This window comes from Abramis brama, assembly GCF_963993115.1.
Source record: "Abramis brama genome assembly, chromosome: 10".
In the NCBI taxonomy this organism is placed as follows: Eukaryota; Metazoa; Chordata; class Actinopteri; order Cypriniformes; family Leuciscidae; genus Abramis; species Abramis brama.
The window spans coordinates 1563679-1582980 of NC_139972.1; the positions used below are offsets into that span (position 1 = coordinate 1563679).

The 19302-nt window shown below is 38.0% G+C and overlaps 1 protein-coding gene across 6 annotated transcripts in view; it reads right to left on the reverse strand.

Moving 5' to 3' along the window:
• Positions 1-1630: 1630 nt before the first annotated feature.
• pde2a (phosphodiesterase 2A) overlaps positions 1631-19302 on the reverse strand; it is a 168688-nt gene continuing 151016 nt past the window's right edge. For all 6 annotated transcript variants that reach the window (XM_084127280.1, XM_084127285.1, XM_084127282.1 and 3 more), the window contains 9 exons: positions 12623-12745; positions 12436-12523; positions 12294-12341; positions 10830-10904; positions 10545-10644; positions 9987-10099; positions 9793-9831; positions 8690-8796; positions 1631-7291 (listed from right to left, as the gene is read on the reverse strand). In XM_084127280.1, the coding sequence (XP_083983406.1) occupies positions 7057-7291; positions 8690-8796; positions 9793-9831; positions 9987-10099; positions 10545-10644; positions 10830-10904; positions 12294-12341; positions 12436-12523; positions 12623-12745 (928 nt within the window). In that variant the 3' untranslated portion in view covers positions 1631-7056. The remainder of the gene's footprint in view (positions 7292-8689; positions 8797-9792; positions 9832-9986; positions 10100-10544; positions 10645-10829; positions 10905-12293; positions 12342-12435; positions 12524-12622; positions 12746-19302) is intronic.

Here is a 19302-nt window from a genome sequence, read left to right on the forward strand (position 1 = left end):
GCTAAAAACCGTTAAAAAAACATTGTCCGGGAAGCAGACACACTCTGTCAGTTTAAAGCTAGACTAAAAACACATCTCTTTGACCTAGCATTCACATAACACATTATAGACTTCTATAATTCAATGTTAGGCTGCATAGATTAGAAATCGGGAACACTTCCCATAAATCCTGATGTACTCGTTACATCATAAGAAGGATGGCGTCTACGCTATTATTAGTCTCTCTGTTTATCCCGAGGTTTACTGCAGTCTGCCGGATCCAGGCTGTATCCAGATCTGATGAAGGACCTTCACCTGGACACGATGACAGCGCAGTCCTGAAGCGTCAATTAGGCTCTTCCCTCCTTCCCCTCCCTTTACCTCTGTACAGATAAAGCATTGTCAGGATAATTCCAGTTCGCATGGCTACATGGAAGCGATAAAAAATTCTGTATTATAATTTTTTAAGGCCAGACAAGTAGTTTGTTGAGGGTTGATTTGTAAAAAGGGACTACTCGCCTGCGCATATATTCAAACACGCATACCTATAGACTAAACACATAATACGCATGTGCACGCCATCAGCATTCTAACAGGTTAGTGTTTTTGAAATTTGCACAGAGATAAAAACAATTTTTATTTTTATTTCAAGGCTTGTACCTTGGAACCTATTTCAAGGTTTGCGTTCTCGAGCCGCCAAACACTGTTTTGTGCAAATGAACGGCCGAAGCGCATTAAGGGTTTTCTGTTAGAATGGTGTCGTGTAAGTGGCCACTAAGTTTATAACTAATGATCTTTGCGACGGAAGTGAATCAATCAAAACTAACTTTAGCTGGACAATAACTTTATTCTAGAGCTGCTGTAAAGCCAAAACAATTCCCTACGTTAATTTCCTATTATCACTGTAAAACTGCTTTGAAACCATCTATATTGTTAAAAGCGCTATATGAATGAAGGTGACTTGACTTGACTTTAAGACAAACCATGTGTAAATTCATAAGTCTACACCATTGCTGAATATTTCCTCCTTAAAACTGCAGTGAACCAAAGACAGTCTCAAAAACACGCTTTGAAATCGCTGGTGTTTCTGATGTCACAAACTACCTTGTAACCAATCAGATCAACGTGTGATCATCAACCAGTGGATCTCTGAGCTGAGTGAGTGAGTGGAGGCGGGGCTAATTTACATATTCATAGAACCACGCATACTAAATGAGGCAAGGGTGTCGGGTTACATTCAAGATATTTTAAGGCATGAAGACATTTTTTTCAAGGAAAAAAAACATTTAAATGTAATTTTGGTGATCGAAGATGAGTTTTAAGGGATAAAATTAATGAGCAATTAATTTCTGACCGTGTTTATTAATCTTTAGTTAATACAAATACAACTGTTCAGTGTTCGTTCATGGCGGCTCACTGCCATTTAAATAACATTCATTTCCGTAAAGTTGAATTAGAAAATGTTCAAATGAATAAATGCTGTAGACGTATTGATCATTTGTAGTTCATGTTAACTAACAAACTTAACTTTATTGTAAAGCATAAGAAATATGCCTTTCATCAGAAAATAAGAACTAATTCTATTTTTCAAATATTAATCTGATGAAGGGAACCCGAGTTCATTAATAAAAACCATCAGAAGAGCCGAGTATGAATGACACGAGAGGTTTTTATTCCAAACAAAAGAAAAACAATGTTATTTACCGTCACCTACAGTACAAACGTGTACAAATACCAGAAAATAGAATCAAAGTGTGTGTAAAAAGTAATCCTGTAGAAACGGATGTTATGTACACGAGGCGACGCAAAAACCACTTATTGCACAAGAAAACAATAGCATCATATCTGTAATAATAATGATCAACTTAAAATACAATGGAGAAATAAGAAACTCTATAAGAAAACGTTTAAATTATTTAAAGTTGACTGCCAGCATGTTTTTTTTTTAAAACATATGTATTTTTTTTCCTTTGAAATACAGCAGAAATCATTAGAAAAATTAAATGTTCAAAAGCCAGAAATCCATAACATTTCCTTACATTGAACGTTCACCTTTAACTTTAATAGCAGACTGACGGTTTATCATAAATATCTAAAACACAGATGTCCAGTTTTTTCCTCTCAGACTAGTGTAATGTTGAAGCAGAAGGTGTGTGAAGGATCTCTGGCTCTCTGAAACAGTAGTTTTACTCTCGTGTTTTGGGTTAAAGAGTCAGACTCGCAGTCATTTTACTGTCAAACATCAGTACAATTTCCCCAGAACGGACATATTATATCTAAAATCAAGACAAAAACTGAAGTTTTGCATGAAGATGTTTTCAAGACCATTCATATTTTTGCACTATGACATTAATTTTATGACAATTAAACTTTTAAGACCCATATTATGGAGGCTTGTTTCCACCACAGAATGAAAAACAAAAAAGGTATTATAGCATTATAACACGCAGAAGTCTGAATTGCTTGATATAAAGTCGCAATTGCGTGTTATTATAAAGTAATTTTATCAGAACTTGAAATTCCGATTTTTTTCTCACAATTGCTTCTTCATATTACGCAATTCTGAATTTATAACACACAATTGGGGGTTATAAAGTCAGAATTGCATGATAAAGTCGCAATTGCGTGTTATACAGTCAGAACTGTGAGATATAAACTCGCAATTCTGAGAAAAAAAGTCAGTCTTTTTCCCTTAGGATTTATATCACGTAATTGCGAGTTTATATCTTATAATTCTGAGAAAAAAATGTCGAAACGAGATATAAAGTCGCAATTGCGAGTGTTATAAAGTCAGAATTGTGTGATATGAAGTCACAATTGCGAGAAAAGTTTATATCACGCAAATCTGACTTCATAACGCAATTCTAACTTTCTGACTTTATATCACGCAATTCTGACTTTATAACACACAATTCTGACTTTATATCACACAATTCTGACTTTATATCACGCAATTCTGACTTTATATCACGCAATTCTGACTTTATATCACGCAATTCTGACTTTATAACACAAAATTCTGACTTTATATCACGCAATTCTGACTTTATAACACACAATTCTGACTTTATATCACGCAATTCTGACTTTATAACACAAAATTCTGACTTTATATCACGCAATTCTGACTTTATAACACACAATTCTGACTTTATATCTCGCAATTCTGACTTTATAACACAAAATTCTGACTTTATATCACGCAATTCTGACTTTATAACACACAATTCTGACTTTATATCACGCAATTCTGACTTTATATCACGCAATTCTGACTTTATATCTCGCAATTCTGACTTTATAACACACAATTCTGACTTTATATCACGCAATTCTGACTTTATATCACGCAATTCTGACTTTATATCACGCAATTCTGACTTTATAACACACAATTCTGACTTTATATCACGCAATTCTGACTTTATATCTCGCAATTCTGACTTTATAACACAAAATTCTGACTTTATATCACGCAATTCTGACTTTATAACACACAATTCTGACTTTATAACACACAATTCTGACTTTATATCACGCAATTCTGACTTTATATCTCGCAATTCTGACTTTATATCTCGCAATTCTGACTTTATATCACGCAATTCTGACTTTATATCTCGCAATTCTGACTTTATAACACACAATTCTGACTTTATATCACGCAATTCTGACTTTATATCACGCAATTCTGACTTTATATCACGCAATTCTGACTTTATAACACACAATTCTGACTTTATATCACGCAATTCTGACTTTATATCTCGCAATTCTGACTTTATATCACGCAATTCTGACTTTATATCTCGCAATTCTGACTTTATAACACACAATTCTGACTTTATATCACGCAATTCTGACTTTATATCTCGCAATTCTGACTTTATATCACGCAATTCTGACTTTATATCTCGCAATTCTGACATTATAACACGCAATTGCGACTTTAAATCACGCAATTCTGACTTTATAACGCAATTCTAACCTTCTGACTTTATATCACGCAATTCTGAGATTGAAAGTCGCAATTATCTTTTAAAATGTTTTATTCTGTGGCGAAAACAAGATTCCATACCCATATATATAAACATACATACATACACAAGGGTTATTATTGTTACTAAAACTATAATCATAAAAAATAAAAATAAAAAAATAGACAAAAATGATGTCAGGACAGGATGATTGGTCCTAATAACAGGCTTCATCCCAGACAGCAACATAGTGTCAGCCCAGATCCGGCTCACATCGGGTACGCGTGGAATCCACATGAGGCCCGGATCTGGGCCGACACTATGTTGCTGTCTGGGATTTCTCTAATGCAAAATATCATGTATTTTATTCTGATTTTAGGGTGACATATGGTGGAGTTTTTGTGAAATTCACACTCCATTGCAGGTTAAAATCGGCGACCCACGAGAGAGAAAGTAGTTCAAGCAAAGTCACATTTTTCATAAAACAGACATCATCACCCTCTTCATTTTCCGTTCCTTTGCAGGTTTTGGCAAATGCACATACAGTCACACCTGTGCAAACACACATTTACACACTGCGAACAGATATTCCCATATATCCATGTAGCTTCAGAACTGTACACAGACAGGCTGAATGTTTTTATACATCTGGTTTACAGTCCCTCAGGAAGGCAACGCAAACATTTGTAAGGCAAGATCCATTTGACGCACACATTCTGCCATCCTGAGAAAGAAAAGTGTGAGGGCCGTGTAGCCCTTTAACCTGTTAAGCTGTAACCCCACTTTTGAAAAATCCCAAGAAATGACATACCCAAACTGAAACAGATACAGTTCATGAACCCTTTGTACTAAAAGCACAAGTATGATCTCATTTGAAAGCTGACACCTGGCAGTTTATTGTAAATGTAGAATTAATTATTGTCATAATGACAAAAATTGTTATAAATAGCTTCAAAGTTTTGTAAAGTTATTAGAAATTATTTTTTATGAAACATCCTCATGAAAAAAAAATTGAAGTTGGCACTGGAGCAATCTAGAAATGCACTACAGCTAATGCCACATGTCTAAACATTTTATGTTTAAAATCTTAAGATAATAAGTCCAAAACTCTGTATTTAGTGAAATGTTTTTCAAGACCATGTCATGTGACTTTATTTTGATTTGACGCTAAAATGCTACTGATGTTTATTGTCATCTTCTAACCATCTATCCAGTATATTGTCTTTATTGTTTTGTGGTGCAAACGAGCCCCATTCAGTCTCAGTCTCCCCCTGCACACATTCACACCTCTCCAGCCTAGTTATGGCTCTAAATATGCATTTCTTTTGTCTGCATTATAGTTACTAACGACTGGCTATTCACAGGCTATTCATAGGGTTTCAGTCACTAATTTCTTTTCTTAAAGTTCACCCTTACATTTTAAACTGTATCAAATGCATTTCTTGAATAAAGAAACATTTCAGTAAGCATTCAAAAAATAATAAAAATATAACTTCTAGGTGGCAGGTGCACCTAGGGCTAGCTAGCATGTTAGCTTAGCACACCATCAATACACGACAATTTATGAGATTAAAACCATGTTTGTGCTTATAAACTTACTTTATAAAGCAAATCGAGTATTTTAAATAATTTTTTGTGATCTAATTTGGCTTCAGATAAAAAATCAGACAGAAAATATACTATTGAATAGTGTTCTGCACAACGATTCTATATAGATTAGCATTACATTATAAATATAATCTATTATTATGGAAATACCTGGCATGGATTGAAAAACACAGGTAACTCAAATATCATAGCAAACATGTTTATTGTCTTCAAAACTGCATGTTACAGCCATAGTTACAGCGCGATCTCGTTAGCTTTGTGTGTGTTCGAGGCTTCCTGGATTGTCACATGATTATGGCACTTCTTCATGTTCTAATACTGTGCACAGGGCGGCGAGGGCGCCCTCAGGCTATTGGTATGAATTCAAAACACAGTATCAGAGTTATGCAAACGCTCATAATGATTACATCGACGCATTTGGGTATAAATTCAATAAATATTATTCCTGTCTATAGAAATCTGATGTAAACCTATGAGAATATATCAATATTTCTCCAAATCTGCACATTTTTGAGCTAAAGCCCTGAGGCACGTTGTTTTGTGTATCGCTGTCATGACGACGGCACGGGAGTTTTTTTATGAATGAAAGCGGCTGACGCGCATAATTCATATCAAAGGTATCGACTAATTTTTTCATTTCATAACTCCTGAAACAAATTAAGAAATAACTGTCGCTATAAGTTTCTCAGAATACAATAGTGGTCAAATTCTGAAACTTGAGTCTTATATCTTTTTAATGATGTATAGTTTGTCAAGGTATAACATTAAATCTGATAGTAACTTTGAACTATATATAAATAAAACCGCTTCAGTGCGTCCGCGCTCTGGCAACGGTTAACAGGTTAAAACACACGAGTGTATGTACAGAGTTTCAGAAGGCCGATCCCAGCAGATCCGTGTGTTTCAGTCCCGTCGCTCTCCGTTCGCCTCACATTTCAGAGGATTTGGGATTTCAAGAATGGAGAAATCTGACGCCTGAGAGACGAAATCAGTTTAAAGCAAAAAATCAATTTCCGTGTGGCTTAGTTTTCCTTCAGCTTCTCCTGGTACGTGTAAACAGTGGGAAAACTTGTTGACTTTTCAGTCTTGTTAGAGCTAATTTGTCTCATATTTGATGAAGTTTGCATTAGTGATTCTGTTATTTCCTGTTTGTTACTGTGAAGCTGCTTTGAAACAATAAGTTCTAAAAAATGTAACATTGTAACACTGTAACTGTTCTCTTTAGAACTCTCAGCTGACACTTTAGAACTCTCAGCTGACACAATGTTTCACTTCGGTTTGGACACGTTTTTGAGCATCTAAGTATTCAATCAATCAAAATAAGTTCGGGGCCACTGAGAATGTAACTTTTTTTAGGCATATTCGCACTATTTTTCTGTCCAAACGTTCGACGCTCCGCTGACCGTGCAACGCCATCTGTCGCATGGCGACGAACCTTTCCTCGTAACTGTCAGCAAGACGTAACTCCGTGGATGACCTTTGACCTGTGATGTCACTGGTGGAGTTTGTCGCAGTCGTCGTCCAGGCATCCGTTCATGCGATGCGATTCGTCCCCGAAGGCGCCCTGCGACTGCAGAAGCTCGAACTCCTCGTCCAGAAAGTCCAGCGAGTTGTTGCTCGGGAGCCCGCGGATGGTGAACTTGTTGGAGACTTTGGCCCATTGCTCGCGGTTGGCGGCCACACGCTCGTAAAGCTCAGCTGAGCGCGGGAACAGTTCCTGCAGGAGCCTGAGACAAATCATCCGAGATGTTAACTTCTCATGTACTTCTTTTTTATCATTTCAGAGGAAAAATACATACACTGTAAAAAATTATCGTGATTTTAACAGTAAAAAAGCTACAGTGAAAAACTGTTAATTGGTTAACAGAGTTTCCGTACTATATTCGGTGAATAATTGTGACAGATCTATCCGTACATTTAATGTAATTTTACAGTAAAATACCGTTTAAATTTAAATACCAGAACAAGAACAAGTCATTGTGAAAAAACGTAAATTGACATTCCCACAATTCCCTGCGTGACACTTCACATTTGATGTATTTTTTGTTGAAATAACTTTGTTTCTTCATAGTTTTTCTTAGTTTTTTCTAATCAGTTGTTATGTATATTAGGGTTTTATGTTACATTTAATGTTGTTAAATTAATGTTTACTGCATTTTTAAATTTCATGCGTGTTACCATGATGGTGTTTAGTGTTTGTGTGAATGACACTGTGCAGCTTCTATATATTACTATTAAGCTTGTGAAAAAGCTGCTTGTGATGAGCTTTGATTGATCATGTGACTTAAAAAGGTCGATAAATTAACATTATATCAGATAATGAAATATGTTTTTTTACTGTAAATTTAAGTTAAGTCTGTAAAACCTATGTTGCAACTGTATTTTTTACGGTAGATTTCTGGCAACAGCTGTCAGTTTTTTACCGTAAATTTAACGGGATTTACTTGCTTCTTTACAATAAAAAAAACATACATGTCAATACAAAGACAGCATTACAAACCATCATGGAAATCAAGTACTCAAGATGTACTGTATTTTCCTCATTTTGACAGCAACTATGTACAAGAACGAGGGGAGCTACTTGTAGTTCTTAAAAACATTACCTTATATTATTTATGTTTTAAGAAAAGTCTGGGCGAATTGGTTTTATATAATCAGTCCATATTGATCAAAAATCTTCTATCTGGGTTCTTAAGGAGAAGGATCTCAGTCTGGATTCAGGCCCCATCATAGCACAGAAACTGGGCTAGTTAAAATTACAAGTGACTTACCAAGGCTGTTTCTCAATACTAGTTTTACTTGATCTTAGTGCTGCGTTCGACACTATAGATCATAAAATACTCTTAGATTGACCTGTGTGAGATTGACATTACACTGGTGTTCAGGGACAGGCATTAAGGCGGTTTAGATCGTGCCTATCAGACCGTTTCCATTTGGTCTTTTTAAACGGGGAAAAATCTAAGATAATGTCAGTAAATGATGGAGTGCAGCAAGGCTCTGTATTAGGCCCTCTGCTATTTTCAATATATATGCTTGGTATTATTATAAGACAAAATGGAATTAGTTATAGAAGGATGTAAACAGTGTCAGGTAACGGGTTAAAGTGAATAAGCATCGACACTGACTTGTATATGGGCATGGCGATGTGCTCCATGAAGCTGATCTGGAGTTCAGGGATGTAGGCTTTCTCTCGGTCCATCATCTCACTGGGTCTGTTTCCCATCGCCTTCTCCTACAAACACACAATCATTTAACCCTAGAAAACACACAACTGCTTTCATTCTGTGTGCTCTTGCATCATTTACCCTATAAATCCATATTTGATATGCCTCTAAATGATCAACATGATCTGATAAACCTGTCCACACGATCTCCTCCAGTCCTTCTGTGCTTTTATCAAGTAAAAGTTTTTATATAACTCTACAAACGTCCTCCATCTCGAGCTTCACATGTCTTTATTCTGTCAAATCTGCACTGATTTTATTAAGTAACTGATATTGTTAGTAATATTTGAACTGGACTGAAGCAACTGAGATCTACTTGATTTACCATTATCATTTATTAGAAAAATCTTAAATATGTCCATCAGGTTTTTGAGGAAGGTTTATTATGTCAGTATCTGCTGTAATGATATAAAGATCTTAAGTCTAAGCATCATAAGTTCATATTAATATCAGCATCTGCAACAAATTTCATATTTTTGCTCAGTTTGAGTCTCTGAATTACATTTTCCTCCATATTCTCAGCCATAAAAGCCTGATGGATAATATTTAAACATAAAAACACATACACTAACTTTTTATATTTTATTTAAATATTCCATTAACTGTTTTGTTTAAATAAAATGTCATATGTCAGGCTTTACAGGGTTAAACCTGGAAATTAAGTCAATAAAGTAATTTAAAAAAATGCTATGATGTAAAATGCATAATACATTTGTGATTAATGAAACCCGGACAGCATTTTAACATTTATTCAGTGAATCAAGTTGATATTGCAACACTGTATAACATCTTTTCAACATCTTATTGAAATGTCAACAGTGATTTATCAGTATTTTGTTGACCTTTTTAACATTACATGTTGTTTAAATGTTTCTTTTGAAGCAAGAACATTATTTTAAACCATATCTCAATGCTGAAGGTTGGTCACATGACCGCTGTGATTGTAAATAAATGACATGTGATTTGGTCAAGTTCAAGAAAACATAAGCTAAAGTTTAACTCACCAAATCACCCTGAGAGAAAAACTCCTTATAGATCAACTCCTGCAACACAACAACAGAAGCGTGAGAAACACTGAGTGCTGTGTGTGTGTGTGTGTGTGTGTGTGTGTGTGTGTGTGTGTGTGTGTGTGTGTGTGTGAGAGTGAGTGAGTGTGTGTGTGTGAGTGAGAGTGTGTGTGTGTGTGTGTGTGTGTTACCGCAATCTTCCTGGTGGTTTTCCAGCCCTTGGTCTGGTCTGAGAGGTCACAGGAGGTCATCAGGAGACACAGCAACAGACTGCGATGCGTGTGATTCTTCTGGTTATAACCAACTACACACACACACACACACACACACACACACACACACACACACACACACACAAATGATGAAGAGATGGGGATTTAGTCTCGTACTTCTTTAGCTTATTCTGAAGTACTGATATTATATTTCATTAGTTAATATTGTTTATTTGCATTATTGTTTTATTTTACAACATGAACTTTAACTTTTATTTAATTTAATTATTTTAACTTTTTTCAACTTTTATTTTTTTATAATGTATTTAATGACTTGTAAAATATTTTTTTATTATTAAAAAATGAATGTTCAATTCACTTCACATTTATTTGTATAGCGCATTATTTTACTTCCATAAGAGCTTTTCACAACACACATCATTTAAAAAATGATCAACATTTCAAAGCACACACACACACACACACACACACACACACACACACACACACACACACACACACACACTGGCATCTCACCGTCGGCCATCTTCTGCAGGTCCTTGAAGATCCTCAGGTGATGAGCCAGATCTGTGGCCAGGATTATATCTCTGATCAGATCCAGCATCCGCTGATAATCCTGGAACACCGAGAGCAAAGCATCATGGGGCAGCAAAGCATCATGGGGCAGCAAAGCATCATGGGTCCGCAAAGCATCATGGGTCCGCAAAGCATCATGGGCCAGCAAAGCATCATGGTCAGGGAACGGACCACAAAATGATTTATTTTTCATTTCTTAACCAAAAGAAGATGCAGAAGGTTCACCTTTCTAGAGAACTTCTCAAAGATGTTGCAGCCGTGTGTGTTGAGGATCGCGATGGCCTGAGCAAAGTGATGTCTCTGAAACACACACACACACACTGAATCATTGAGTGTGTTTGAGTCAGTTGAGCAGCAGAGGGCAGCAGATAATCACAAGTGTGATGAAAAAGATCCAAACTGTTCTGTGATCTGTCAGACACACACACACACGCATACACACACACACACACACACGCATACACACACACACACACACACACACACACACACACACACACACACACACACACACACACACACACACATACACACACACACACACACACACACACGCACACACGCACACACACACACACACACAACCGCCCACTCATCTGTCAATCTACCACACCAACAGCTTCTGTGTGGCTTTAAAGGATTAATTCACTTCCGAATAAAAATGTCCTGATAATTTCCTGTCCCCCACATTATCCTAGATGTTCATTTCATGATCAGGTTTTTGAGGAAAACGTTCCAGGATGTTCCTCCATATAGTGTCTTCAATGGGGTCCAACGGGTCGAAGGTCCAGATGTGAGTTTCAGTGCAGCTTCAAAGTCTCGACACGATCCAGCCGAGGAATAAGAGTCTCATCTAGACAAACCAGCGGACATTTATAACAACATAAAAATTTATATACTTTTAACCACAAAAGCTGCTCTTCGACTCGCTGTGATGCGACACACGTTACGTCATCAGAAACTCCATCTCATTTTCTCATTTTCTGGGATCGTGTCGAGACTTTGAAGCTGCACTGAAACTCACATCTGGACCTTTGACCCGTTGGACTCCATTAAAGTCACTATATGGAGAAACATCCTGGAACGTTTTCCTCAAAAACCTTCATTTCTTTTCCACTGAAGAGAGAAAGTCATGAAATGAACATCTTGGATGACGAGGAGGAGGAGAGTAAAATACCAGGACATTTTACTTCTGAAGTGAACTAATGCTTTAACACTATAAAACAACTGCTCAGACCCCTGGCTTAATCTGAGACAAACAGGGTTATTAGACTCATTAACTGAAACAGAACCAGTTAAAATATAAATGAAACGAAATATAAAATAAAAAAACTGAAGTACTAAAATAACTAGAACTAAATAAACATAAGTAGATACATACAAAACTAATACAAAATACAAAATCTCAAAAGTACTAAAACTTACTAAAATTAAAAGAAAAACAGAAGAAAAAAGAACTAATTGAAAATATTAATAAATACTTTAATAGCATCTCAATCATACTAAAATAATCCTGGTCATTATGAGTAAATATAAGCATGTTAACAGTGTGTGTGTGTGTGTGTGTGTGTGTGAGTGTGAGTCAGTGTGTGTGTGCGCGCGTGTGTGAGTGAGTGAGTGTGTGAGTGAGTGAGTGTGTGTGAGTCAGTGTGTGTGTGTGTGCGTGTGTGTGTGTGCGTGTGTGTGTACCTCCATCACAGATCCCTCTGAACTGTACAGAGCCGCCAGGACGGATTGCTGGAGAAAACAATAAATGCAGAAAACACTTTTAATTTATTACACTTCATGCTCTGTTGCACAGAGTTCCACAGCTGCAGTGTTTCTGACGTACCGAGTCGACCTGGAAGGAGTTGTTGGTTCCTCGATGGTCCAGATCGTGACACATGCAGGACACAAACAGCGCCAGGATCTCTATATCTCTGCCAGAAACACACATACACTCAACAACACAAACAGCAGCGACTTCTTCAGTAATTCAGTGTGTGTGTGTGTGAGTGAGTGTGTGTGTGTGTTCTTACTCGAGGTAGTTGGCTAGTTCCAGGTTCTTGTAAAGCAGGTAGCAGAAGTGTGAGACGGAGAACGCGTGCATCCAGTTGTGATACGGAGGGTCTCTATAGCCCTTCTTCACCATCAGACAAAACCTAAACAACAGGAAAACCACCATAACACGTTTATTTCGACATGAATCTCATTATGGATCCTCTCAGTTGATTGACACTCCATCAGTCTGAAGTGTGACATCCCTCTATGATGTCAGACATGACTTATAGATGAGGAGCTCCGTTGCCTGGCAACAGCATCAGTGAGGTGAGGTGAGGCACTGATCAAATATACATGAGGTCAACACAAGATTGACAAGACTGTCAAAGGAATCAAAGTCAGTGTGTGTAACCAACATGTCATGTGACAAGAAAAGCATAAGACAGGAAATGACATCACAGACATGATTATGCGTCACGGTCAGTACATCTCAAGAGTATTCAGATGAGTTAGAGCTGTCCACAGAAATGTATTTCATTTTTTTTGTATCATCAAAAATATGTTTTAAAAACATAAAAAATTATAATAATAAATATATATATATATACATATATTTTAAACATATTTTTGATGGTAAAAAATGTCATACAAATTAAATCTAATTATTTTGAAAACTTGAAAACCTAACCATATATATATATATTATATATATGATTGAGAGGTGTAGGGAGAATATTAAACTACTTGTACCTGAAATTGAGTCATTATATCAAAAGATTAGTTCATTTTTTTTATAAATTAGTAGTAAAAAAATAAATGAAGTATAAATTGTTGTTCAAAACCAAATTAAATGCAAATCTGACATTTCTAAGAGCACACCACATGCATTTCCTCTCAGTGGAACTCGTGCTGCGTCTGAGAATTGTACGCTGTGGGAACGCCTCTCTGTGATTGGGTCGTGAAGCATGTGTGAAATCCGTCCAATGGCGTGACGGAACCTCATGTGACATCATGACCGGGAAACTATAAAGCATAACCTGAACCAAACAGCGTTAGCCTTTGTATCGTCTGTCTATGTGATGTTTGTCTGTCACAAGCATATACATTTCAATGCATTCGGAGTTATTTATAAAAGTGCAAGATGGCGAGCAAACAGCAGATTAAATCACGTGTTCCTCCTTGCCCTCGCGACATCACAGGTGGGGATACACACGATTTGTGTGTTGTTTGTTTGAGGCGGCTGATTGTGTGCATTGAGAACAGAGGGTTTAGAGATGAGCTCTGGCTGTTCTCTGCTCCTCACCTGCCAGATCTAGTGCCTTATCTCAGGGTTAGGAAGCATATGCTCAGCGGCTTCATCAGCCCGAGTGATGCTCTTCAGCTCTGAGGACTTGGATGCTGTCAGGAGATGTTGAGGACTCGCCACCTCACACTTCTGCTTATGAGGAGCTTGTGGAGGTTATAACTCGTGTCTTGGCCAGATTAAACATCGACTGGCCGGCCGAGAAACAGTAAGATCATCATTAAAGTAAGCAAGACGAACGTTTCCTGCCCTCTAGATCAGGACTTCTCAAACCTTTCAGTCCACGAGCCCCCAAATAAACTCCTACTATCCTAGGAGGTGATTAAAGTATACAAACGTTGTGTGAAACTGTGCACACGCACTACCAGGCCTATCCAAACACGAGCATAATTACAACACAAAAGAACACAACAGTCAAAACATCCATTATATTATTTTATAGTAATTTACTCATTACTGTCATTTAAATATTAACATCACCTTATGAGATGGGTCATGGGCGTCCGTAGATTAGTGGTCTTCCCGAAGCCAAACACCTTATCTAAAATCTCTATGCAAATAAAACAAGCGCAAATTCCTCTATGCGCGCATCTTTCAGAAATCAGAGCTTGGCAAGAGTAATATCAACTCAAATAGGCTACTACATCATAGAAATGTTCTACGATATGATATCGTACATAATTGTATGTATATTTAAATGATTTAAGCCTTGTACAATATATACCTGAATGAATGGAATTAGCACAGCACGATCACAAATCAAACAGTGTTAATTGCCGTCTCTGCGCGTCTCCATCTCTCAGCAACCAAACCAGCTCTAATAGCCTATAATCAACTAAGATTCATATACATTAATTACTACATGATATGTCTATTTAAATGTTTTAAACTTCGTATGATGTGATAAGCTACATGATAGATTTCTTTGTCTCGGTCTCTCTTGAAGCTGATCCTCGCTGTCCTCGTGTGTATTTGGGGCTCGAACTGTGAGGTTTTTTAATAAACCTTTTTTTCATCAAGGCAACGTCTTTTTAAGAGACATCCCTGCTTATTTCAGCAACACAATGCCAAGATTCATTCTGCACATGTTACAACAGTGTGGCTTCATAGTAAAAGAGTTCAGGTACTAGACTGGCCTGCCTACATTCACTTAAAATACCAGCTTGTTACCACGGCCAGACCCACCTGAGCTAGATATCAAAGACTAGAAAGACAGTTCACTCCTATTACTTATGAACGGGAGAAACTGTCCCGCCTTCTAAGTAAAAGAGCCAATCGCTGATTGGTAAAGTCCTTGCGTCACTGCATCGATCTATTAGAAGCTCCGGTTCCCATAGGAACCCGAGACTCGCGCTTGGGTGCTTCTCCTCCGCTGGCCTTCATTTGTTGTCTTTGGTCGATATTAACCAACGTTTCATTTCGTTGTTTCATTTTGATAAAAATATTATCCTAAGCTTAAAGCCTAAAAAATTACCTACGTGTCAGAATGTTTAACTTGGTGCTGTAAATTGACCGTTAATTGTCGTTAATCTGTCGTCATCACCTCAGGAGTAACGGTCAAGGAAAATCTGATAAGGCTGATTTTTACAAAAAAAATTATTTAACAACTATTTTAGTATTTTGTTACATTTAAGGATAAACTATGCTATTTATAATCGTTATAAAAATGTAAAAAATGTATATATTTTTATTTTATATAAATATTATATATATATCTAAATAAAAATCATCTCGCGACCCCCCCTCCCTGTCTCGGTCGCGACCCCTACTTTGGGAACCACTGCTCTAGATCACAACCTCTTCGTCAGGGCCTGACGTTTTTTCCTGATCTCCACCCTGAGGTGTCGAGCCGTTGGAAGAAGCCGGTTTTATATTGAGTCTTTAGTTCTCAGACTTTGAACTTTTCCTCCATCCTGGAGCTGAAGGAACACGGCCATGGGGCGAAGCCTAAGGTGGAAGAGACGCTAGCTAGATATCTCTCAGATAAAGTGTATTCGGTGGCAGGCCAGGCTGCAGCATGTCTGCACACCTTGTCCATTCTACAGGAATACCCGGCTGACCTGCTAGGAGACCTCGATGAGGGCGAGGGTGTGAGTCCGGGCGCAATAAGAGAGCTGTGCCGGGCCACAGATATACAGTCAAACCAAAAATTATTCAGACACCAGATATCATTTGTGATATTTTTTTTACTAGTGGGTCCAGGAGTGAGGAGAGCAAAATAAAGTAAACTGTGACATATTATACCCAAAAATTCTTCATACAGTGACTACAAGTAAAATGTATAATAATTTGGGACCAAAAATTATTCAGACACTTTGACCTGATTTTTGTTTTTTCTTTAATTGCTAATGCTCTTTTTACACACAGACTGAACAAAATGAAGCATTGCTTGGTGATTGGTTGAGCTAAACTGGTATTATCTAATTGTGTAGTTTAATTTAACAGCTGACAGATATTCAACATAATTCATTTGTGAGACAGTCTAACAGAAGGACGGACAAAACCAGTGAAATATCAACTGAGTTCTTGTCATATTTTATTACTATTTTCTAAACTATAGCGAATAAACTGTGATGATGTGAGAAATGTTGAAGGAGTCTGAGTAAGTTTTGGTTTGACTGTATCTCGCCAGGCCACCAAGGAGACGACCAAGTCAATCGGCCGGTCTATGGAAGCCCTGGCGTCTATGGAGAGACATCTATGGCTAAACTTGCCAGGAATAAAAGAGAAATGGACGCCCTGCTTTCCCTTCCTGGCCTCTTCAGCGACGCTGTCACCTCAGTCGTCGAGAGGTTTCAGGAGGCAAAAAAGCAAGCAGAGGCGTTCCAGTTTTGCCACTTCAGGGCACCAAATTGGCTCGAGAGACTGGTTCCCTTTGTATATTTTTTGGCAGAGTGGAAGCTTCTGCCAAATATATCTCAATGGGTCTTGCACTCCATAGAAAAGGTTACCTAATTCAGTTTGGGTCTCGCCCACCTAGGTTCAGGCTCTGGTTATGAAACAGGAGGTAAAAGCTCAGTTGGGGATGGAGGCCATAGAACATGTTCCTCCGTTCAGGTTTTACAGCTGGTATTTTATTGTTCTGGAAGATGGAACAAAAATGTTATCCAATTTTAGATCTGCACCAACTAAATCATTCGGTAAAGAAGCTCAAGTTCAAAATGCTGACTTTGAAGCAAATCATGACACAAATCAGATCCTAGGATTGGTTTGTCACGATAGATCTCAAGGACGTATACTTCCATTTATCCATCCTTCCACTGCAAGTCAAGTCACCTTCATTTATATAGCACTTTTAACAATATAGATTGTTTCAAAGCAGCTTTACAGTGATTATAGGAAATTAAAGTAACAGAGATTGTTTTAGGCTTTACAGCAGATCTAGAATAAAGTTATTGACCAGCTAAAGTTAGTTTTGATTGATTCACTTCCGTTGCAAAGGTCAATAGTTATTAACTTAGTGGCCGCTTACACGACACCGTTTTAACTGAAAACCGGAACTTTTAATGTGTTCTGGCCGTTCTTTTGCACAACAACAGTGTTTGTTGAATTCTCAGACGCAGTGCAAGTTCCCTGGAGAGGGAATGGTTCTCTGAAAAGGGAACGATATGCTGCGTCACCCTGCCATTAGGGGTGGGAGAAAATCAATCCATCGATGCATCGTGATTCTCTCTCCAACGATTCTGAGCTTAGTTTTTAACCAGATGTGCGATGACGCTGAGTTTGCTTTAGAAACACCCGTATTCTGCTTGCTTCCAATTCTTCACACACATACTATACACCACTCAAACCTTCCGTAAAATAATCTTTCATAAAGATCGGAAAGGTTGAAGCGAATTACAAGGACATTCACAGGCTTCAATTCACAGGATGTGCTGTGAGAGACGCGAGCTTTGTTTGATGTTACACTTGAAGTGTGCTGTCTCGCCCGTCTGTATTTTCCTTACAAATGCTCTACAAAGTCATAATTTATGTGGTTTGGAATGCAGTGGACTTATATATTTAAAATATGAACCTCACTAACAGAAGGCTGCTTTCAATTTCAAATGCTGACACACGCTTTGTTTGTGTAGACTGCTCGCGCATGCGGCTGTGCGACTCCGTGTAAGTGGTTTAATGTACTTGTGCAAAATTAACGTAAACACAGCCAGTTATGTCTTAAGGGATTAAACGGACAGGACAAACCACATTACTTCTTAAATTTCAAAAGAGATCCGTGCGTGAATGCAGCTTAATAGACCTCCCGCAGTCTGATGTCATAATAAAAAACAACAGTAAAGATGAAAAAAAATCACTCACAGTTCTTGAATGGAAAACGTTCAGATAATCTTAAATACTGAAAGCACTCTTTGTTTGTTATATGTTATATGCTTGCTTGTAAGTTTTGAAGTTATATTAGTTTAAAATTCTTAACATACAACTGTTTTAATTATTTTTTTAAAATTTGTAATTATTTAAAAAAAGTTCTTAATTACTTATGTAAACTAATGAATTAATAAGGGGGGGGGGGGGGGGATAGATAAAGAATCGTTCTGGAATCGTATCGTGACTCCCAGAATCGGAATCGAATCGGATCGTGAGGTGACTAAAGATTCCCACCCCTACCTGCCATACTTACTGCACGCCTGTGATTGGCTTGCTTCAGCTTATCGGAAGCTAACTATCCAGCGTAGCGTCAGTTCTGGCAGGTAACGTTAGTTAAGCTCGTGTCAGCTGACTCTCATCTGATCCACGTCTACTTATAGAAATACAACACCTGTCACTGTATTCAGATATAAGCTGCTTCAGTCGCGTTTCTCAGGAGCTAATTACCCTCCTCCCATTAGGGAAGTACCCTTACTGATGGGTGTCCAAACAGCCTAAATTATGCACGTTGGACGGTGGTTCGTGGACGCTGTGCAGCGCCCCCTAAATCATTTTTTAGGGTTCACCCGTCACAAGAGGCTGCCCCCCCTCCCCGGGGGAGGAGATCCCACGCCTCTAGCGTAGCGGGGGCAACGTGGGGCCCGAAGTTCCCTTGGTGGAACTGCCGCCCCCGATGCAGTTTGGCCTGCGGCCACATGGTGGCAGGGTGCCGTCCCATGCCCTATTCGAGCTATGCCCGGTCAAAATTCCACAGGAAATGAACATTGGCTCCAGACTCCAGGTGTGGGGGACCCACAGGGAGACTCCCCCCCAAGCCGGGAATCTGGAGCCTTAAGTCGGAAATAAAACCACTGTGATTATGAAATATGACCCTTTAATGGATAGTCCACAAACAGCCTACAGGGGCTCTGTCAAATAAGTTACAGACGGGACCTCAACACATGTGGTGAGAACTTAACGAAAATTTTCTGTGAATTCAACAGCTGAAAATTTCAAAGTCGAAAACAGCATCCCACGTATAACCTATTGGAGTTACGCCCGGTCAAATTT